At 41.1% G+C, this 23,894-nt stretch overlaps 1 protein-coding gene across 8 annotated transcripts in view; it reads right to left on the reverse strand.

Annotated features, from left to right (window-relative positions):
• Positions 1 to 17,669: 17,669 nt before the first annotated feature.
• tpd52l2b (tpd52 like 2b) overlaps positions 17,670 to 23,894 on the reverse strand; it is a 50,012-nt gene continuing 43,787 nt past the window's right edge. For all 8 annotated transcript variants that reach the window (XM_080204856.1, XM_080204863.1, XM_080204858.1 and 5 more), the window contains one exon: positions 17,670 to 18,645. In XM_080204856.1, the coding sequence (XP_080060982.1) occupies positions 18,538 to 18,645 (108 nt within the window). In that variant the 3' untranslated portion in view covers positions 17,670 to 18,537. The remainder of the gene's footprint in view (positions 18,646 to 23,894) is intronic.

Here is a 23,894-nt window from a genome sequence, read left to right on the forward strand (position 1 = left end):
TGTAAAGGTCTCAACATTTCTACCTTCATTGAAAGGTACATTCACACATTTGATTTAGCTGAATATTACCCAGATGAAGATAATCACTGCTGTATTATTTCTTAAATTGCAAAGACATCAAAAACCATTTCCATATAATAACCTGATACTGTCTTCATTCATGAAACCAGTCAGAGACATTGAAATACATTTGCATACATTTAGACCAGTGGCGTGTCTTGATGGGTGATCCCTTGTTCTTTACTATTCCTGATTGCTGTCTGGGTCTCATTCTGTGATTATCTTGTTGATGCGTCTTTGTTAATGTCTTTAAGCTGGTGGGCTGGCTCAGACTTCATAATGAAGAGATAGGACGTTCTGTGGTTTCAGCTTTTAAGATGTAATATCTTTTAATCTTGTTTTGTCACAAAATGTATGCTGCATGTCATCTTATGTATCCTAACTAAGAGGGGGGCAATTTGTTCTGCCCCAATACTAGCACTAGAGAAAAAAGTACCAGAGAAACTAATTGGGCTAAAGGCCGATAAGTCCCCTCGACCTGATGGGTTGCATCCTTGGACATTAAAGGAAGTTGCTACAGAGATAGTGGATGCATTAGCGGTAATTTTCCAAGAATCCTTATATTCTAAAAACAAAGTCCCAGAGGATTGGAAAACTGCCAATCTATTCAAGAAGGGAAGGAGGCAAAAAATAAATAACTAAAGACCATTAGCTTGACATCAGTCAATGAAAAAATGTTTGAGACCATTATAAAAGGATATAAAAGAACATTTAGAAATATAAAATATAATCAAGCAGAGTTAGCATGGCTTCATGACCATGCCTAACAAATTTATTAGAATGCTTTGAGGTGGTAACAAGCAATGTAGATAAAGGGGAACCATTAGATGTATTATATTTGGATTTCCAAAAATCCCCATGTGGGATAGCATATTGCGGGTATGCCGGCGTTGGACTGGCGTAAACACAGTAAAAAGTCTGACAACACCAGGTTTTAGTCCAACCGATTTATTTGATAATACTCACAAGCTTTCGAGGGGACTGCCTCTTTTGAGAACTCTCCATTCACCTGACGAAGAGGCAGTCCCCTCGAAAGCTTGTGAGTATTATCAAATAAATAGGATAGCATATTAGCATGGACAGTGGATTGACTAACAAATAGAGGGATTATTTCAGGATGGGGTGCCACAGGGATCAGTGCTGGCGATTATTTACAATATATATTAATGACTTGGACAAGGAACTAAATGTACCTTTGCCAAGTTTGCAGATGACACCAAAATAGAAGGGAGGGCAAGTGGTGTGTCTACACAGAGGGGTATAGACAGGTTAAGTGAATGGGCAAAAACTTGGAATAAAGGAGCTGAATATTATAATAAAAGCAAGTTGTTGCAATGCTGGAATCTGAAACAAAAACAGAAAATGCTGGAAAATCTCAGCAGGTCCAATCACTTCCGGCATCTGATAGTATCTGTGGAGCGAGAACTGAGGTAATATTTCGAGAGGGATGACCTCATTACCTAAATGGAGAAAGGCTGAAGCAAAGAGGAATGTGGGGTCCCCAACAGAGAGGGCAGCAACAAAAGGTCCAGTCCTTTAGGTAACAGAGAAGGCAAATAGGATGTTTGCCTTTATTTCAAAGGGAATGGGTTGAAACCGATCCAGGTACCCACTCTAGAAATACTTCATCCATTGCTGCGGCCTTGGATTTCCAGCAGGAACATTGACCATTTTTTCTATTTACCTCGGAGTGGCAACAACAGCTCAAAGATGTGATGCAGAAAATGTGTGGGCATTTCAATTTTCACAAAATGAATTCAAGAACAAAGGTTTGACTGAAGCAGATGTAGCTTCACACCACCCCCTGCTGCCTCATTACTACCCTCTCCGATCACTTCCAAGCTCCAGCTGGCAAGCTCACTACAAATTCCTCTGGGGTAATTAGAAACTGCAACAAGGGAGAGATGAAGTACGTGTTTATCAGATTCGACTTGCACAAAGAAGACAAACATCACGGAGAAAAGAAATATAACGCCTCTGCTGCAACATTCAACTGCTGGATCACAACTTCAGCATCCAAATATCATTTCAAAATGAATATTTTAGCCAAAAACTAAGTGCAGACTCCAACAGAATTATTTAAACTACTTAAACACTATGTATGAAATAGGTAGTGTCACGTAATAACCACTAACTGGAAAATATGCTTGTAATCAGCCAGATTGTCCAGCTTCCTTTAATGTGTATAGCAACCTTAGATTTATTTTACACCTCCCCAACAGAGAGGGCAGCAACAAAATGTCCAGTTTGTTAGGAAATAGAGCTAGTTTGAAATAAGTTGTATTTGTATTGTGGCTCATAGAGGTTTACAGCATGGCAACAGGCTCTTCGGCCCAACTTGTCCACGTCGCCAGATTTCACCACTAAGCTAGTCCCAAGTGCCTGCATTTGGTCCATATCATTCCAAACCCATTTTAGGATGAAACCATGGCTTTAAGTTTAATTTGTATTTCTGTATCTATGTGTTAAGAATGGAGGATCTTGAGTTTTGGTCTCATTTTAGAATGATTCCTGCACATGTGTGCATTTGTATATCTGCGTGTTAATGAGATTTTGTGATGCTTGAAGTGGAGATCTGTGTTAGCAAGGTATAGTGGGTTAGGCAAGTTAAACTGAAGTAGAACAAATCCTGGGCTCTTGCTTAGCAACAGGAAGCCCTTAAACACAGGAACCATGGCACAGTAGTTAGCACTACTGCCTCACAGCTCCAGGGACCTGGGTTCGGATTCCCAGCTTGGGTCACTGTCTGTTTGCACATTCTCCCCTTGTCTTGTGAGTTTTCTCTGGGCGCTCTGGTTTCGTCCCACAGTCCAAAGATGTGCAGGTGAATTGGCCAGGCTAGATTGCCCCTTCGTGTCCCAGGATGCATAGGTTAGAGGGATTAGTGGGGTAAGTATGTGGGTTACGGGGATAGGGCCTGAATGGGATTGTTGTGGGTGCAGAATCGATGGGCCAAATGGCCTCCTTCTGCACTGTAGGGATTTTATGGTTCTATGAAACAGAAAGCAGTTTTAGTTCAGTGGTGGCAGGAGGAGCTAGATGGGGGCGTGAACTGCAGAAAACAGATTTCACAAAAAACAGGAGAAAGTCCCAGAAACCAGGGAGTGGGGCAATAAGAAAAGCCCAGGAAGACACTTAAGTTAAGGAACAGGAATCTGAACAAGGTCCTGTTCAGTGAAATTAAAGTAAGGAAAGGAGAAAAAGATTCTGAATTAAAGAGAGAAAGTTGCAGGAAGCAGAATTAAGATAAAGTAAGCTTGCAAGAAGCCAGAAGATTAGAGGCAGCAGCCAAAGGTTGGTGACTCCTTATATTGGGCCTGTGAAACAGTGGTGTTCTGGAAGTACGGCTGACTATCTGAACCTCTGGCGAAGCGTGAATGCACGTGGTAATCCAGGGGTGGATTTCAGAGTGTGGAGTCTCTGACCATTGGTTGGCTATTTGATCTACATGGACTGTACCTACTGTGAACATTAGAATACAAGGTAAATAGTTAATAGTTTAATGTCTAGAGATATTTTATTCTTTTGTCCATCGGCTGTCTCAGTAACTGCCCTAATATCAGTTCTGTGCCTATTTTGTCAATAAGAAGATATTTTGTGGTATTGTTCATGTTTAGTGATCAAACCCAAAGCCCAAGAAATTAAGACAGGCCTTTATGAGGAAAATATCCTGTAGGGATTTCTAATATTAAATGGCTAATATTACAGTTAGATTTAATTATTTATTACATTATTGATTCCTATGTTTTTTATGTGGCTACATGTTTGCTTGGATTAGAATCCTTCGGTGCTACGCTTGTGAAACTACAAACCTCATCTGCAGACCTAAATTTAACCCTTCTATCCCTGGTATTAAATTCATATTACTTCATCAATATGAAACCTTGAGAACACGTTTATCGAGCTAAATTATTGCAACTGCTAAATTTCTCCCTGAAATGGGGTTTTCCAGTTCTCTGAGCTTCTCCTGCATGGAATCTGCATATTAACTGGTCTGTTTCTCTTACTCAGTCTTCTCACTAATCATTCTGGTTTCTTTCTTGTTTGAATCACATCTCTGTGGTTGACAAAACTGGGATAAATCTGCCTCCTTCCCATCTCAACGCCTTAAAACAAAAAAAACTTTTGACTTATTCCATCATCAAGACTAGAATATGTTTAATTTTAACTCAACTTAGAACCATATTTTAAAAAAATGCAGCCTTTGGTGTGTTCACTGTGGAAAGTTTCACTTGTAACTTTTTTGCCTTATTAACTCTGAATTTTTAATTGTAATCCCAAACTCCAATAAATCTAACAATAATGCTGCAGTGAAGATCCTTATTTATTGTCCTCACTGTTATGTATTTGTATTCATTCTTTCCGGTTTACTGAGCTCTGTATATTAATGTATTTACCAGACCTGGCATCATAAGTCCGTAGTGCAGGAAACAGGCAGAGAGAAAGCAGTAATGTAAGAGAGCGCACACCTGTAAATAAAATACTGTTGTTTTAAACCCTCCGTGCTCCTTAGTGACATACAACATAAAAACTGGTGACAAGGACGATGAACTACCCCAAAGTGCAGTAGGTCCTGAGACAGTGAGTAAATTTAAGGAGGCGTTAGACAGATTTTTAATTGGTAATGAGTTGAGGGTTATGGGGAGAAGGCAGGAAAATGGGGATTAGGAGCATATCGGCCATGATCGAATGGTGGAGCGGATTTGATGGGCCAAATGGCCAAATTCTGCTCCTATATCTAATGAACTTATGAATGGTGCTTGCTAGCCACCCAGGAAGGCAAATTTACCAAGGAATATGTTAGGAATAGAAAATTTAGAAAAGAACATGTGCTCCGGACCTGGCGGGCTAGGTGGACATGAGGAACGATACTCTGCAGCAGTTATAGAGCTGGGTATGTAAATAAGGAGCTGTAGCTTGGGTTATTGCCTTCTGTGAATGGAAAATCAAGGTAGCTGCCGGAGAATACTAGCGAGAAGCTAGGAGAAGTATTTGGTCATTTTGGATTCCCTGAACAACTGGTAAGTGATAATGGATCTCAATTTGTATCACAAGAATTCAGAAGTGTCTTACAAGAGGATGATATTCAACGTATTAAGTTTGCACTGTATCATCCTGCTAGCAATGGACAAGCAGAACATTTTCTCCAAACCATGAAACATACCTTGAGAGTAACCTGGGAACAAAGTTCATTGATCAAATAGGAGGAACTTCTTCACTCAAAGGGTGGTGAATCTCTGGAATTCTCTGCCCGTTGAAGTGGTGGAGGCTGCCTCGCTAAATATTTTTAAGACGCGGGTTGATAGGTTTTTGATAGGCAAGGGGATTAAGGGTTATGGGGAGAGGGCGGGAATGTGGAACTGAGACTCGACAGATCAGCCATGATCTTATTGAATGGCAGGGCAGGCTCAAGGGGCTAGATGGCCTACTCCTGCTCCTATTTCTTATGTTCTTATGTTCTTATCTCAGCAAATTCCTGCTAGTGTATAGGAATGCCACACATGATGGTGAAGAGACAATTACGATGGGTATTGAACGTGTTGAATCCTCCGAAAACTAAAAAGATTGTACAACAGCAACAATAAGGACAAATGGAGTGGCAGGAAAGCAAATCAAAGCAAAGAGCTTTCAACCAAGGACAAGGAGTTTTAGCTAGGAATTGCTCCACAAGAGAGAAATGGATTCCTGTTACCAATCCTTGCACAAACTGGACCTGCCTCTTATACTGTCCAGATGAGGGAAGATGTTATCTGAAGGAGACATGTGGACCAGTTATTGGCTGGAGGAACAGATCCTCCAGAATCGGTGCCTGCGGAGAATCCAGATTCATCTGTATAAAGTCTTGACCTGAACCTTCCTACATTCCCAACACCAACGGGAGCTACTGAGGAAAGCAACACCTCGCCTACTGATCAGATACTGAGACAATCTCTAGTTCCAGCGTCAATGCCAGCTTACCTCCACTGATGACTTTCGTGCAAAGACATAGAAACACAGAATCCCTACTGTGCAGAAGGAGGTCATTCAGCCCATTGAGTCTGCACAATCTCATTCAGGTTCTATCCCTGTTTAGTTACCCTGCTAATCCCTCTAACCTTTCACATTCCAGGACATTAAGGATTGATTTAGCATGTCCAGTCAACCTAACCCAAACATCGTTGGACTGTAGGAGGAAACAGGAGCACCTAGAGGAAACCCACACAGACACGGGAAGAATTTGCAAACTCCACACATACAGTGACCCAAGCCAGGAATCGAACCCAGATCCCTGGAGCTGTGAGGCAGCAGTGCTAACCACTGTGCCACCGTGCCCAAAGACAAAAATGCCATGTAAATAAGACGCCAGAGGTTTGTCATCAACCATTTTAAGGATGACAATCTCTAGATTATCTGACTTATTAGTAGCGACTGAATTATTTCTTATTAAAATTGTTTTGAAACTGTTGGGGACGTTCCAATTTAAGGGGGAGGAAATGTTATGTATCTGTGTTCATTCTTATTGGCTTAGTGAGCTGTACTATATTAATGCATTCATACTTTCACCAGAAGTGACATTATACATCCCAAACAGTGGAAACAGTCAGAGGAGAAGCAGCCATATAAGAACATAAGAACATAAGAAATAAGAGCAGGAGTAGGCCATCTAGCCCTTCGAGCCTGCCCCGCCATTCAATAAGATCATGGCTGATCTGTCGCTGCTCAGTTCCACTTTCCCGCTTTCTCCCCATAACCCTTAATCCCCTCTCTTATCAAAAACCCATCAATCCGCGTCTTAAAAATATTTAGCGAGGCAGCCTCCACCACTTCAACGGGCAGAGAATTCCAGAGATTCACCACCCTTTGAGTGAAGAAGTTCCTCCTCAACTCCGTTCTAAACCGCCCCCCTTTTATCTTGAGGCTGTGCCCCCTAGTCCTACTGTCTTTTTTGAGCGGGAAGAGTCTCTCCACCTCTATCCTGTCCATCCCATTCATCATCTTATACGTCTCAATGAGATCTCCCCTCATTCTTCTAAACTCTAACGAGTACAAGCCCAGTTTATTCAGCCTCTCCTCATAGCTCAACACCCTCAACTCCGGTATCAGCCTAGTAAACCTCCTCTGCACTCCCTCCAAGGCCAAAATATCTTTGCGCAGGTGCAGCGCCCAGAACTGCACACAGTATTCCAGCTGCGGCCTCACCAATGCCCTATACAGCCGCAGCAAGACCTCCCTACTTTTATATTCAATCCCCCTCGCTATGAAGGCCAACAACCCATTAGCCTTCCTGACCACCTGCTGCACCTGCAAGCTGGGTTTTTGTGACTCATGCACAAGGACCCCGAGGTCCCTCTGCACCGTCGCCTGCTGCAGTTTTTCGCCCCGTAAGTAATAGTCCTTCCTACCATTCTTCCTACCAAAGTGGACCACCTCACACTTGCCAACATTAAATTCCATTTGCCATTTCCTGGCCCATTCGCCCAGCCTATCTAGATCCTTCTGCAGACTCTCCACACCCTCCGCACAACTTGCCGTTCCCCCAATCTTGGTGTCATCAGCAAATTTTGACACCCTACACTCGGTTCCCTCCTCCAGATCATCTATATAAATGGTAAAAAGCTGAGGCCCCAGCACCGACCCCTGGGGCACTCCACTAGTCACCATCCGCCAATCCGAATAGCACCCGTTGACCCCCACTCTCTGCCTCCTATTTGACAACCAATCCTCTATCCACGCTAACACCCTACCCCCAACTCCATGTCCTTCGACCTTCTGCAATAACCTCTTGTGAGGTACTTTGTCAAACGCCCTCTGAAAATCTAGAAAGACCACATCCACCGGCTGTCCTCTATCCACCGCCCTAGACACATCCTCATAGAACTCCAGTAAATTTGTCAGACACGACTTCCCTTTAACGAAACCGTGCTGCGTCTGCTCTATCAAGCAATTCCCTTCAAGATGCCTCGCAATTTCCTCCTTAATGACAGATTCTAACATTTTACCTACCACAGACATTAAACTAACCGGCCTATAATTCCCTGCCTTTTGGCTGGCACCCTTCTTAAACCACGGCGTAACATTAGCCGTTTTCCAATCATCCGGCACTTCTCAAACCTTTAAATAAAGCTCCCTTGTGTCATTCTCCAACATACAACATATTATGGTGACACAGTGGTTAGTATTGTTGTCTCATAGCGCCAGGGACCCGGGTTTGATTCCCAGCTTGGGTCACTATTTTGCGAAGTCTGCATGTGCTCCCTGTGTCTGCGTGGGTTTCATCCCACAGTCTGAAAGATGTTCTGGTTAGGTGTATTGGCCATGCTAAATTCTCCCTCAGTGCTGGAGTGTGGCAACTAGGGGATTTTCACAGTAACTTAATTGTAGTGTTAATATAAGCCTACTTGTGACTAATAAATAAACTTTAACACTCACAAATTTCTATATTGTCAAGAAGTCTTTTAATCAGGGATGACCTACAAACAATTACAATTGTTTCACTGCTCAGTGGCTCTTTTGAATACTGGGTGGTATGTCTATTCAGAAAGTACTTCAGTCAAAAGTTCATTAGATACAATTTCTCTTTCTGAACCTTTGTCCTTAGGGACTAATAATGACAGTTGAACATCACTGTTGTCATAAAAAATAATAGAGAAAGCTTTTTAAATAATCAGAATGGACTCTATTTGCTTACCAAGTTATCAGCATTCTTCAATCAAGTGAAATAGTCCTCCTTAAGAATTACCAAATATCAAACAAAGGGGGATTTTCCTTCTTCAAAACCTTTGCTGCTGAACTAGTCATCAGCCACGCCCCTGACGTTTTGTGTAGTTTCCTCCATCTTCAGGAAGGGTATAGGGATGCTGAGGGCTGTCCTCTCCCTGCTGATCCTCACTACCTGGTTTTAATTTTACAATATTCCCTGGATTTGGGGAAGGTTCCATTGGATTGGAAGATGGAAAATGTAACTCCTTTATTCAAAAAAGGGAGGGAGACAGAAAAGAGGAAACTACAGGCCAGTTAGTCAAAGTTCTGTCATAGAGAAAATGTTCGAAACTAAATGTTAGGTCTAAAAGAATCAAGTGATATGGGGGAAAGGGTGATCAGGATGTTAAATTCGATGATCGGCCATGATCAAAATGAATGGCGGAGGTGGCTCGAAGGGCTGAATGGCCTACTCCTGCTTCTAGTTTCTATGTTTCTATTACACTTAGTGGTCCCTCAGCAATCGTCAGCCTGTAGGTACATTACCACTAGCTATCACCACTCCCTGGTGGAACTCTCTGCAATGCACAGCGGCTAGCCCCTGAGTGGTCTCTCTCAGGTGTGGGGACAGGATTTCCATCCCCAAGGTTCCTGATCTCAGGGAAAGCCAATTGCTGGCCATTTAAGTGGCCCTTAATACTTTCAGGCCATCCTAAAGGATATTGGTCAGACTTTCACCATCTGTCTGGCCATTGCTTACAGTAAGCACCATCTGCTGAGTAGTTGGATTCATTATTTTCTTCATAATTCAACAAAGTTGTCTTACTGTGCACCTTAAATTTAAATGACCACTCTTAACATGTGAAGAACCATTAAATAAAGGTTGACAGATTTGCCAAAACCAATAGACAGGGCTGGTCCAAATTACATGGTGATGTAAACTTTAATGGTTGCAGAACAACAGGAGCCATCTGATACAATTTACACTTGTTATGGACAAGAAAATAGACAAGTTGGAAAAAAAATTGGATTGGGGGAGAATGGATTTTAGTAAAATAAGACAAGATCTGACCAAGGTAGACTGGAAAGTTACTAATGGGAAAATCTACAGAAGAGCAGTGGGGGCATTCAAGAGGGAAATGGGAAGGGTGCAAGCCCAGCATGTTCCCTCAAGGATGATAGGTAGGAATAACAAGCCCAGGGAATCATGGATGACCAGAGATATTCAGGATGCAATGAGAAGGAAAAGAAAGGCTTTTAAAAAGTACAAGGGGAACAAATCAGTGGAGACATTAATGAGGCTCAGAAAGTGTAAAGTGGAGCTTAAGAAAACAATTAGGAATGCAAACTGAGGATGTGAGAAAGCTCTGGTTAGTAAAAGTAGGGAAATCCAAAATATTCTATATCAATGGGAAGAGGATAACCAGGGAAAGAGTAGGGCCCATAAAGGACCCAAGGGGGCAATCTGTGGGTGGAGCCACAGGACATTGGTAGAGTGTTGAATGAATACTTCACATCTGTCTTCACCCAAGAGGATAAGGGCAATGGAATGGAATTCAGGGAGAAAGATTGTGCAGTTTTTGAGCAAATTGATATAGGGGAGGACAAGGTATCGAAGATGTTGGCTGCCTTAAAAGTGGATAAATCTCCAGGTGCAGATGAGTTGTGCCCCAGGCTGCTGTGGGAGGCAAGGGAAGAGATTGCAAGGGCTCTGACCCAATTTTCAATTCCTCTCTGGCCACAGGGGAGGTGCCAGATGACTGGAGAACAGCTAATGTGGTTCCACTATTTAAGAATGGTTGGAGATAAACCAGGGAACTACAGACCAATAAGTCTCACTCTGTGGTAGGGAAATTATTAGAGAGACTCCTGAAGGACAGCATCTATCTCCACTTAGAGAGGCAAAGCTTAAGCAGGGATAGTCAGCATGGCTTCACCAGAGGGAAGTCACGCCTGATAAATTTGAATTTTTTGAAGTGACCAGGTGTGCAGATGAGGGTAGTCCAGTCGATGTAGTTTAAATGGATTTCAGTAAAGCCTTTGACAAGATCCCACATGGGAGATTTGTGAAGAAGATAAATTCACATGCAATACATTGATAAAGAGGACTCATAATTGGCTCAGTTGTAGGAGACAGAGGGTGATGACAGCAGGCTGCTTTAGTGTCTGGAAGCCAGTGTCCAGTGTTGTACCATAGGGATCTATGTTGGGCCCCTATTATTCGTCATTTATATAAATGACATTGATGATTATTTGGGGAATAGGATTAGTAAGTTTGCAGATGACACAAAGATTGGCTGGGTGGTTAGTATAGGTGGAATGTCTTAGGCTACAAGAAGATATTGATGGAATGGTCAAATGAGCAGATAGATCCAAGCAAAACTGAAATCAATGGGTATCAGGGACAAACACTCCGCTGGTTGGAGTTATACCTGATCCATAGGAAGGTGGTTGTTGGTGTGGAGGGTCAATCATCTTAACTCCAGGAATTCTATGCAGGGGTCCCTCAGGGTAGTGTCCTAAGACCAACAATCTCCAGCTGCTTCATTAATGACCTTCCCTCCACCATAAGCTCAGACATGGGAATGTTGGCTGATGATTACACAATGCTCAGCACTATTTGCAGCTCCTCAGATACTGAAACAGTCCATGTTCAAATGCAATAAGATCTGGTCAATATCCTGGCTTGAGCTGACAAGTGGCAAGTAACATTCACATCACACAAATGCCAGGCAATGACCATCACCAATAAGAGACACTCTAACCACCGCCTCTTAACATTCAATGGTGTTACTATCATTGAATCCCCCGCTGTCAACATCTTTGGGGTTACCATTGACCAGAAAATTGGACTCACCACATTAACACAGGGACTACAAGAGCAGGTCAGAGGCTAGGAATACTGTGGCAAGTAACTGACCTCCTGATTCCCCAAAGCCTATCCATCATTTACAAGGCACAAGTCAGGAATGTGATGGAATACTAGCCACTTGCCTGGAAGGGTGCAGCTTCAACAACACTCAAGAAGCTTGACACCATCCAGGACAAAGCAGCCCGCTTGATTGGCACCACTTCTACAAACATCCATTCTCTCCACCACCGATGCTCAGTAACAGCAGTGTGTACTATCTACGAGCAGCAATTCACCAAAGATCCTTAGGCGGCACCTTCCAAACCCACTACCACTTCTGTCTTGAAGGGCAAGGACAGTAGATACATGGGAACACCACCACCTGCAAGTTCCCCTCCAAGCCACTCACCATCCTGACTTGGAAATATATTGCTGTTCCTTTTCAGTCACTGGGTCACGATCCTGGAATTCCCTCCTTTCCAGCATTTTGGGTCAACCCACAGCACTTGGTCTGCAGTGATTCAAGAAGGCAGCTCACCACCAATTTCTCAAGAGCAACTAGGATGGGCAATAAAATGCTGGCCAGCCAGCGATGTCCATGTCCCACAAATGAATAAAGCGGCAGATGAAATTTAACTCTGAAAAGTGTGAGGTGATACACTTTGGAAGGGGTTATTTGACAAGAAAGTACTCAATGAATGATGAGACACTAGGAAGTTTTGTGAAACAAAGGAACCTTGGCGTGTTTGTCCACAGATCTCTGGAAGTGGAAGGGCATGTTAGTAAGGTGGTGAAAAAGGCCTATGGGACACTTGCCTTTATCAATCGAGGCACAGATTACAAAAGCTGAGAAATCATGTTGAAGTTGTGTAGAACTTTGGTAAGGCCACAGCTAGAGTACTATGTGTAGTTCTGGTCACATCGGAAGGCTGTGATTGCACTGGAAGGGGTACACAGAAGATTCATCATGATGCTTCCATGATGGAAGTTACGAAGCAAGATTGTGTAGGCTTGGGTTGTTTTTGTTGGCGTAGAGAAGACTGAGGGGCGACCTGATGGAGGCATATAAGATTGAGAGACATGGACGCAGTGAATAAGGAACAAGCTGTTCCCCTTAGTTGAAGGGTCAGTCATGAGGGGACATAGGTTCAAGGTGAGGGGCAGAAGGTTTAGGGGGTATGTGAGGAAAAACTTTTTTACCCAGAGGGTGGTTACAGCCTGGAATGCACTGGCTGGGAGGGTGGTAAAGTGGGTAGCCTCACACTTTTCAAAAAGTATCTGGATGAGCACTTGGCACATCATAACGTTCAGGGCTATGGGCCAACTGCTGGCAAATGGGATTAGATGGGAGTTCAGGTGTTTATAAGATGTCAATGCAGATTTGATGGGCCAATGGATCTCTTCTTGCTGCACGATTCTATCATTTTGCCAAAAATTTGATGGTGGATTCTGTAAGCTCTGTTAGTTGGATCAGATATGATGAGACAAGCATTTAATTTATTGTGTAAGCTAAGTTGATGGAGGTTTTCTGAACCGGAAACAATTTTAGAGCCTGAGGAGTTGCAAATCACTTCTCTCTGAAATGGAGGTATTTTACATGTGACTTCAGCAGCATTCCGCAGGTATTTCTCTCCAACTGATTAGACTGAATGTGAATCACTAGCCTGTCACTCTCCTCCTTCCCATTCCAGCATAATTCAATCTCTGGTATTTCTTTGAGGATGCTGATGACCAGGCTGCTTATTAGGAAAGCAAATGCAACGTCCACCCACAAGTCTGCATTTTTCTAAAGACTGAGAATACCTTAGCTCAGTAACAAAGCACATTTACTTAATAGTATTGTAGAACTATAATGTATTAAGAATCTATCATTGCATTAGCTACATGTGTATTTTTTAACAACCAAAAGGTTTCAAGATGGATTTTCTAGGTAGGACTACTTTGTTAGACTGTGGTTAGAAGAAAGAGATTCTGTCTGCATAGACAACAGTGTTGACATGGCAGCAACACAATTGGGGGTTAAAGTTACACATGAGAGAAACTGAACAATTGATCTTTTGCTTGATGCTGGTTTGGCTACTTTTAAATACATGTACAGGTTTGGCTTTAAAATGTGTACCTTCAAAATTCAATTAATAGCCACTCCTAACAAAGATACAGTAACTAGAAATATTAAAAACTAGGATTATGAGGAAAACTAAAGCAGCTAACTATAACACGAAGATTTAGCAAGTGCTAATGTTTTCAAAAAAAAAGTAAATGGATTGTCACAGTTGCTCCAAGGACTCAAATGAAAAATGTTTAAATTACTTCAATCTTTAACTTGAGCTGCAGTCAGTGACGCCAAGTATGTGTCAGTCATGATTACTGTGCCACCTGTTCCTTCTGTGTTGAACAGAGAAATTTCATATCAAAGTATATTTCAACGATTCTCCAGATCTATCCTTAGGTTATTTATTTATCCTGTTTATCCCCCTTTTGCCTTGCAAATGTAACTGAATCTCTCCTACCTTCCATCCTGTCAAACCTTCCACTCTGCTCCCCCTTGCTTTTTATTTGCTTTTATACATCATCAACCTGAAATGGTGGACAGAACTTCTGCCCGAGGCAATATGCATACCTAATTTTCCACTACCAGCTGGTGTGTCAGTCTTCTGCCATGGTCCTGTCTGTGCCTTTCAGACACAATCAGGGAGATGGCGGCTACCTACCTGAAAGTGACAGGTGAAGGCCTTAGCGAAAGTTCAGATAAAGTTCACGAAAATGGCTGCTGGGAGGAGGAACATGAAGGTTGCAAAGAGAACAAGGGGTCTGGACAGATTAGTTTGGACAGAAACCATTCCAATTGGCAGAAGGGTTGACAACCTGAGGACTGATTTAAGATGATTCATGTCAATGTGGGGAAGAACATAGTCTCACAGCAAGTGGAATGCACCATGTGTGGGGTGCAGACAGATTCAATAGTGGTCTTCAAAAGGAAACTGGCTAAAGGAAAAATGCAGAACTACAGGGAAACGGCAGTGGAGTGGGAGCAACCGAGATGCTCTTGTAGAGAGCTACCAGAGACGTGACGGGACAAACGGTCTCTGCTGTAACCATTGTATGCTTGAGAACTATAAGAACATAAGAACATAAGAAATAGGAGCAGGAGTAGGCCATCTAGCCCTTCAAGCCTGCCCCACCATTCAATACCCAACTCCAGCCCCACAAAATTCAAAGAAAATAAACCACTCAACAAGAAATAAAACTAGAAACAAATTTTACCTCATTGAATTGTGCAGATCAAATTGCTAATGCTTGTAAGTCAGATGTAGAATTATTGAATTATACAGCATAAATAAATAATTTGTCACAAGAATGCAATACTGCTTTTCACTTCATCAGCCACATTAGTTTAATCCTATTATAACCAATTATTTGATTCCTTTAAAATAACTTACAAACAGTGCTTTAAACAGCAGTCTGTGGATGATGGGTCTAAATTTTAAACCAACCCTTGTATGATTCCCTCCCAATTTTCTGTTTAATTATTATCTTAAGTTTATGCCCACCAAATGTTCACATTTTTACAAAGTTAGTTATAACTGTCAAAAAAAAGCATATTTATCTAGGTCAATGTACAGCTACAGCAGTTGATTATTCTTTAAAACCTCTGCTCCCTTTGGGCAGCGCAACTAAGAGGGATTTCAGGTTGATTTGATATATTGTCACATAACACTTATATCGGATACAGTGACGTTTCTTGCACATTATACAGTCAAGACATACCATTCATGTAGTAGAGAGGGGGGAAGGAAAGGAGGTGCAGAATATAGTGCTGCAGTCATAGTTGGGGTATAAAGATCAGCTTAAGGGAGGTCCATTCAAAAGTCCAATCACTGCACCAAAGACTTTGGACATGTTCCTTTCTTCTGTACAAATATTAATTCTAAACCTGAGAATTTCACCTGTACTGCCCATACAACGTGTACATTCTTGTGCACATCAAGCCACACAAGGCAATTGGGTCAAACAGTCCAAAACTTGGTCAAAGGGATGGATCTGAAGAGTGCTTTGGGGGAAACAATTTAAAAACTCAGCTAGTGCATTGAGCTTAAAAATGGACAAGTCATGTTGCAGATTTTATAGAACCTTAGTCAGGCCACACCTGGAATAGAGTGTTCTATTTTGGTCACACTACCAGAAAGTTGTGAAGGCTTTGGAGAGGGTACAGAAAAGATTTACCAGGATGTTGGCTGGAATGGAGGGTTTGTTCTCACTGGAGCAATGAAGATTGAGGGGGCGACCCAATAGAAGTCTACAAGATTGGAGGGGCATGGACACAGTGGAGGCAGAAGCTTTTTCCCCCAGGGTGGAAGAGTCAATTTCTTAGAAGCATAGGTTTAAGATGCGAGGGACAAGGTTTAAAGGAGATGTGTGCAAGTTTTTTTTTAGAAACAGAGGGTGCTGGGTGCCAGAACTAGCTGCTAAGAGGTTATGGACGCTGATACAATAGTGTCTTTTAAGGGGTGGTTTGACAAATACGTGAATAGAATAGGCATAGAGGGATATGGTCCCGGGAAGAGCAGGGGGTTTTAGTTCAGCCGAGCAGTATGGTTGGTGCAGACTTGGAGGATTGCAGCGCCTGTTCCTGTACAATAATTTTCTTGGCTCTTTAAAAGTGAGATAGAGATGGGAAGCACAGAAGGAAGAGCATTTAGAGCCTCAGGCCTAGGCAACTGAAGGCACAGACACTGACACCAGTTATGGAGTGATGAAAATTGGGATGCTCAGAGACCAAAATTAGATGAGAGGTTATCTTGGGAGGTTCTGAAGCTGGAGGAGATTGGAGATAGAGGAGAGGAACCATGGTAAATGATTTTAACAGAAGCAGACAAACCTGTATCAACAGAGAGTCACAGGCTCAGCATAAGCCTGAGTGTCTTTCACAGCAGTGAAGGGGAACAGCATCTCAAAGTTACTTCAAATATTGTGAAGCAGATTAGAGATAAAACTTGCATCTGCCAGTACACAGTTAGGCCAGAGCAGAAGAATCTTCCTGATGTCAACACGTTCAAGAACATGAAGACAAGTTTGAGACCAGATCTAGATTTTTCCATCTTTTCCACTGCTCACAGATCTAACAGGATCAGTTAGATCTGGTCTTGGCACCCAGAGAATTAGAAGCCAAATTTAAGAGAAAATCCACATATAGGCCATTTCCAAATCTTTGCCTGATCTCTCAAAGTCAGGGGATGGAGCTTAAATAAGCAAAGGCCATTTAAATTAGCAATTAATTTGAAGTTTGTGCAAAAATGCACCTTCTGTTAGATCAGGAGAATGGAGGAGCAGATAGAGGAGTGGAAGGCAGTGAATGGCCACAAATAGATGTGCACAGTGAACAGCTCCCCCAGAAGCTGACTGCCTAGAAGGCATTTTGGGTTAAGTTCACGTCAAGGGTGCGAAAAGGGGTTTTAGATGAAATTATGACCAGTGGACCAATTTTTAGAAGTTTTATGTACTCTTAGTTTATTCTTTCCTAGAGTTGCAAAGGTGCAGCAACTCAGTACATGGAAATTAATATAAATTTAACATTTAAAAAATTAAGCTGATGACACTTTGTTATATCACTTCCAAGTTAATTTTTAAAAAATTTCCTTTGGTATGAAAAAAGTGACAGCAGAAAGAAAATACCAATTACATATTGGATACTTAATCACCCAGTTATACAGCACCAGTAAATTATGTAGTCTTTTGAAACTAGCCAGTCACATTGTGTATTTGCACTGCAATTATGTGCAGATAGGCAGAATTAGGTGTCAGTGTGGAAACAGATCATTCAGCCCATCAAATTATGTCTGTGCTTTCCCACCCCCAACATGATCCCCACACTGGATCTCCAAAGTAGTAAAAACAGTCAGTACAGGCCTCCAATTGTCAGCAAAATTTCTGAGAAAAATCAGATGTTAATATTTTGGAAGCACTGTCCACTCTGAAAATTAATTTGCAAGAGGGGGCAGTGGGAAGGGCAGATGAAGAAAGGAAGGGATATACTTTAGGTCAGTCAGAGGGAGAAAGAAAACACCACATTCTTCTGGAATGCTTTAATAGCCAATGTTTAATTGTGAGCATTCTAGTGATAGAAAGGGAAATGTACAATTATATCCTGGCATACATGGAACAGAACAACCCCCACTTTTTGTTTGAAAACAGAAGTGGTCAGACAATTATCCATAATGCATCAAAACATTCTAAACTAAAACCCACATTGTGTTTCATTCCATTAAAATCCAACAAAAATTTCACACTTGTATCCCTTATAGCCCACTGGATATAAACCACAGCTTGTAAACCGCTAGTATTTTGGCTTTATTTTTAAAAAGAAAATTCAGCTTGCTTCAGTCACTAACAGGTGTACTAACCATACATATTTAAAGCTGCTGAACATACAACAGAAGCAGAAGTAATCCCTGTCCAAATAAGCACTCTTGAAATGATGTGTGTTGTGGCACATAATCATCCTATACAAGCTTAAATAGTACTGGAAATTCAATCCACTTATATCCCAGAGTTGGCCCATACATATAAAAGTGACATTAAAGCACAAAGTAAGGCGAGTATGATATGAATTGGAGTTAATAGTAGTGTGCCGAGTACTTGCTACTCTTTTGAAACCGAGGTTTTAAGGTCATCAAAGCTAGGTTTTTCAAATAGTGACAACAGCTTTATAAAGATAATTTGACGATCTTTCAAATTTGATAGAAGAATTCTGAAGATCAAAGAATTTTGTTCCAAGTTTTACACATTACAAAATGGTTATCAGATTTCCAGATCAGCAGTAATGTACTTTTCACCAAATGGGCATCAAATAACCATTTGTACATTAACAGGATGGTTGCAACAGCACTAAATTCAATTTGTGTAGATTTGGGATTCAATGAGTCAGGTATGAAGAGAATAGCTTGTGTTCAGAAAGGTGCACTGTCCTGTGGAAGTTTTTCCTCTGCACTTGGACTTGAAGCAGTAGGAGTATGATAGCCAGCTTTGCTGTTGTTTTCATTTCCAATAACCTTAGCCTGAAAAAAAAAGTAGAAAATACAAGTAGTTCCATTATGCCATCAAATAGTATGCTGGCAATATTTTTTAAATAAGCACATTAAAAAAGTGATGAACAAACAACAGATGAGCATTCATGTCTCAAGTGCATCACAACCAATTATTCCTTGGTATATAATACTGTAAATGGGGTTAATACCATAAGGTCTCACAAATGAATGGAAAACATTAAAAAGGAATAATTCTGAATACCCACATGCTCAGAATAAACAAATTTCACCAAATCATTTAACAAACCCAAAGTAGAAAAGAAAAGCAGTTGCTACAAATCCTGAAGAGAGAGAAAGACACAGGGAAATGATTCACTGGGATAAATACAAGAAACTGCAGAAACACTTGAAAAGGGCAATCAGAGGATCCAGGTCCGTATCAGAGGAAATCAAAAATTCTCAGCACACTGAGATCAGAAAAGAGATGAAAATCCTAAAACCTGAAAATGAACTCAAAAGTAAATGAACGCGAGAAGAAAAAATGTCTAATTATTTTCTCCAATTAGTCACATGGATGTTTATCAGCGACGTGCCCCCTGCATTCACAGATAAATGCATTAACTTTCATTTAGCAGCACAAAAATTCTGAAAAGCCTCAAAAAAGTGTGTTAAGGATGGCAAAGATTCCTGGAGTCACAACATTATGCCAGAGTTTCTGCAGACTGTGACAATGCCAGAAAATTAAACGGGCTGCTGAGTGTCCATATTTGAAAAGTGGACAGAATAGGCTCAGGCCCCCTGAGGCAGCATGGGTTTAGATGTCTAACAGCATCTTTGAAAATTCTGAACCACCAACCTAAGTGGACTTACAATGCTACTGAAATAGAACTAAAGTTCCACACCAAGAGTTCTGAGGTCAACAACATTATACATGATTAGGTTAAACATTAAGTATTCTTTTAAAAAAAGATAGGTCAAAACAAGGACATGAGAGGGTTATGACAAGACAATACAGATCTCTAGACTCAAGTGTTGGGACCATAATCATTTGATGCCTACATAAAATAGGATTTCAGAAACTGAGTGAAAATTGTCAAAATTCCAAATAAATCAAACTACAGGAGCAGCTGAGTCACAGGAAGCACACAATTATTGCAGAATGACTTTGAAAAAGTATGCAAAATAAAACAATGAAACTTAATGCAAATAAGTATTGCACATAAAAAATATGCATAACACCATGAACGTTGTTAAAAGTCTTTGCATGCTTTATTTTTGCTGAGGAAATTGAATAAACGTAAGACTGTGTCCAATGTTAGGCAATAGTCAGAATGTTGAAGTACATTGACTAGGTCACAGGAAGTCTGATTGCTCTCATATGAAGTATTACATACAAGTTCTGGCAGCCAAGATACAAGCATTCAAGCCCTACAGACATTGCAGATTTTTAAAAGGAACTTATCCCTCCTGTCAAATGTCTTGAAATACAAGGAAAAAAACTCGAGAAACTTGGTATTTGCAGCCAAGAAAGATGACATTAGGAGACAGTTTTAGAGATATGTACAAGATAATTACAAAAAAATGATATGATGTACAAAATAGAATAAGGGAATGTTGATTAAACTAGTGAAAGGAATTTCAGGCTAATAACTGGAAACATTGCCATATGAGTGGGCAACGATGAATTTGAAAACCCTGAATTTATCAGAAACACAAGTGCAGAAATGTGCTTCTTTTTTGAAAAAAAGGATCATCGTGTGGATGAACGATGGGCTAAATAACTTTCAACCTTGTGGAAAGTGGTTTGCTTGTCAAAAGTAACACCATGAAATGTTTCATCGCCATCTGAAAAGCAGATGGCATCTCATAAAGCAGCAATCATTCAATACTGCCCTGAGTTTCAGTCCAGGTTTCATACAGAAATCGTACAGTGGGTGTGAACTCAGTCAGGCAAAATTTGACTAATAGTACCAAGGTAACAAGGAGGCTAACGTTAAGATATTAAGACTAGATCAGGAAATAAACTTAATCCTATATCGCAGACTACTTAGAATGCTAAAATCATTGTGATGTTAAAGGTACAAGAGTTCAATTTTTAAGGCAATATTTGTGTTGAAGAACAATTCTGTGCAGAACACTTTCAGTACTGTGTCCCATCTTGCCTTCAGATTCCCACCACTACCTCCAGCTGTCTGAGTTCAGGAATACTGAGCTAAATTTAACTGTCCAAGTTAAATTCACAGGAATACGAGGCTAGGAATATAGAGCTTAGCTGGGACATTTAAAGCAGCGTGCTAGAGATGATAATAAAAATATAGTGTTGTATTTTATTGATCATTCACAACTATGACTGTTATTAAAGTCCTTTTGCTTTCAACTCAATGGGACCATTACCATGTTAAGCTATTAAATTCTGCACTGATGGCCAGGAGAGAAAACTGGAAACTGCAGGAAGATGGTTTTGCCCTAGGCTGTAGGCCAGAAAGCAGAATGATTGTTAAAATCAAATAAGACAACTTATTGATGCATACAAGCAATGTGTTCATATTTCATGTTTTTATACAATGGGAATTTGTACTGATTGATATTAGTGAATCTGTGCACAATTGTGGCTCTATATGCTCAAGCTCCAAGAATAGCAGCTTCATGATTCATAAAACTTAATCATAACAAGTATTTGCTTGCTCCACTTTTGAAGACTGCAGAAATACACCTGCACAGGAACATCCTGTTGGGGGGTGTAATACTGTACCATATTTGACCTGGAGCTACAACAAGGAAAAGGGAGTGACTGACAACACTGCATCCAAGAAAGTACCAGTCATTTACAGGACGTGGGCATCAGACTACACCAGCAATAATCATCCATCCCAACTGCCCTTGCAAAGTGGTGGTGAACTGCCTTGAAGCCCATGTACACCCACAGTGCCATTATGGAGGGTGCTCCAGAATTTTGACCCAGTGACAGTGAAGCAATGGCAGTATGTTTTCAAATCAGGAAGGCAAGTGATTTGGAGATGAACATCCAGGTAGTGGTGTTCCCATGTGTCTTCTGTCCTTGTCCTTCTTGATGGCAATGGTCATGGATTTGGAAAGTGCTGTCAAAGCAGCCAGGGTGAGTCCCTGCAGTGCATTTTGTAGATGGTATGGACTCTTGTCACTGGTGGTGGGAATGAATGTCTGGTGATTGGGGTGTCAACCAAGTGAGCTGCTTTGTCTTGATTGGCGTTTTTTCTTAAGGGAGCGGCACTCATACAGCTAAGTGGTGAGTATTCCAGACTCCCAGTTGGTGCCTTGAAAGGCTTTCAGGCATCAAGAATCAAGTTTCGTGCCACAGGATTCCAAACCTCTGACCTGTTCTTGTACAGAAAGTATTTATATGACTAACCCAGTTCATGGTAGCAATACTAATATCATTGAATATCAAAGGGCAATGGTGAGATTATTTCTTGTTGGTGATGGCCAATGCTTGGCACTTGTGGGGTGTGAATGTTAATTTGCCACTTGTCAGCCCAGGCCAGGATGTTGTCCAGGTTTTGTTGCATTTAGACATGGAGTGCTTCAGCATCTGAGTTGTCGCAAATGGTGAACAGCAAATATCCCCACTTCTGACAGAAGGAAGGGCATTGATGAAACAGCTGAAGATGTTTGGGTCAGGAAACTACCTTGAGGAACTCCTGCAGTGATGTCCTGGGATTGAGATCATTGACCTCCACGTTCCTTTTTGCTAGGTGTGACTCCAACCAGTGGAAGGTTTAACCCGGATTCCCATTGACTCCAGTTTTGCTAGGGTTCCTTGATGCCACACTCAGTCAAATGCTATCTTGATGTCAAGGGCAGTTATTCACACTTCTGCAATTAAGCATTTCTGTCCATGTTTGAATCAAGGCTGTCATGAGGACAGAGTTTACTTGGGATATTAATCCTTTTCACTACACCTGAATGACAATCATAATTTATTGGTCTTGTAATTGCAACTTGGAAAAAATTACACCATCTACAGTTACCTTGGTTTGATCAAAACAAATGACGCAGAGGAAGATCAGACAGTCTGAAATACCAACAACCTATAGAAAAATTGTTGCCCAGTCACAGCGAACATTAGCTATTTTTGATGAACAACTCCCTATGTTATCAAATCTTATAATCTAATCATATCAGGACCAGTGTGGAACACTTGACAAGTTCAAGAGGCAGATAAAATCACTCAAATTCCAGTAAAGTGAGGTGCTGTCTGTATAGTTGTAGGTCCTTCAACAAGAGGGAGTTACAAGAATTCCTGAACTATTCTTGACCACAAAATACAATCTGATTCTTTTCTAAAAGAAAACTGGGAAACATAAGGCTTCCATGTCCACATACCATTGGTAATGTCATTCATGATTTTCATAAAGATGCTGACACAAAAAATCCTTCAAGCCTTTTTAACCTACTGACCTACTTGTTTCAACGATCTGAACAGCCTTGCATCTGGTACCAAGATCAGCTCACCTAAAATTCTACTGCTCAAATCCTACCTCATGCCAATCTTGCTTTTTCAACATCCTAGTCTTTGCTGATCAACATCAGTTCCAGGTTCTCCAATGCATCAAATTTGAAATTCTCACCCTTGTATTAACTGCATTATGACATTGCAGTATCTGCTTTTCAACCCCGTGAGCTCTCCAGCCCTCTGACACCAGCTTATTGTGCATCATTCCCTCCTGTCCCACTGGCAGATATGTCCTTAGGTACTTAAGCTCTATGCTCTTGAATTTCTCTTCTTAAACACCAATGCCTCGACATTCTCCATCTCCTCCTTTATAAGATCCTTCTTACGAGCATCTTCTTTGACCAACTTCTAGTTACCCATAATTTGTTTCTTTCGCTTGACATCTCTATATTTCTGCATTGATGAGTTGTTGTAGGCCTTTTCCTACAAGAGTGACATATAAACTCAAGTTTGTTGTTTTCATAGTAAAATTATCAAATGGCAAAATGATAGTGTTATATAGTAAATCAGAGCACAAAAAATCTGTGCAGTGAGAAAGAAACAAACTTCAACAAACAGGCCTTCTGTTTTGGACTTTTAAGCCAGTTTCCAGGAATTAAAACTTCATGGCAAAATCCAAGGAACTAACTATTGTATGGTAATGTTATCAAATAGTAAACTCAGATTGAGCTGAGCTTTACGCAAATTTTACAACTGTCAGGCTCTGCCCCAGTACCCCATCTTTGGATACAACTTCCAAGAACAATTTGGTTCACCAACTGCAAACTTGCTGGTTTCAATAATCCAT

Source organism: Carcharhinus amblyrhynchos, chromosome 16 (assembly GCF_965287045.1).
Source record: "Carcharhinus amblyrhynchos chromosome 16, sCarAmb.v2.hapA, whole genome shotgun sequence".
Lineage (NCBI taxonomy): Eukaryota > Metazoa > Chordata > Chondrichthyes > Carcharhiniformes > Carcharhinidae > Carcharhinus > Carcharhinus amblyrhynchos.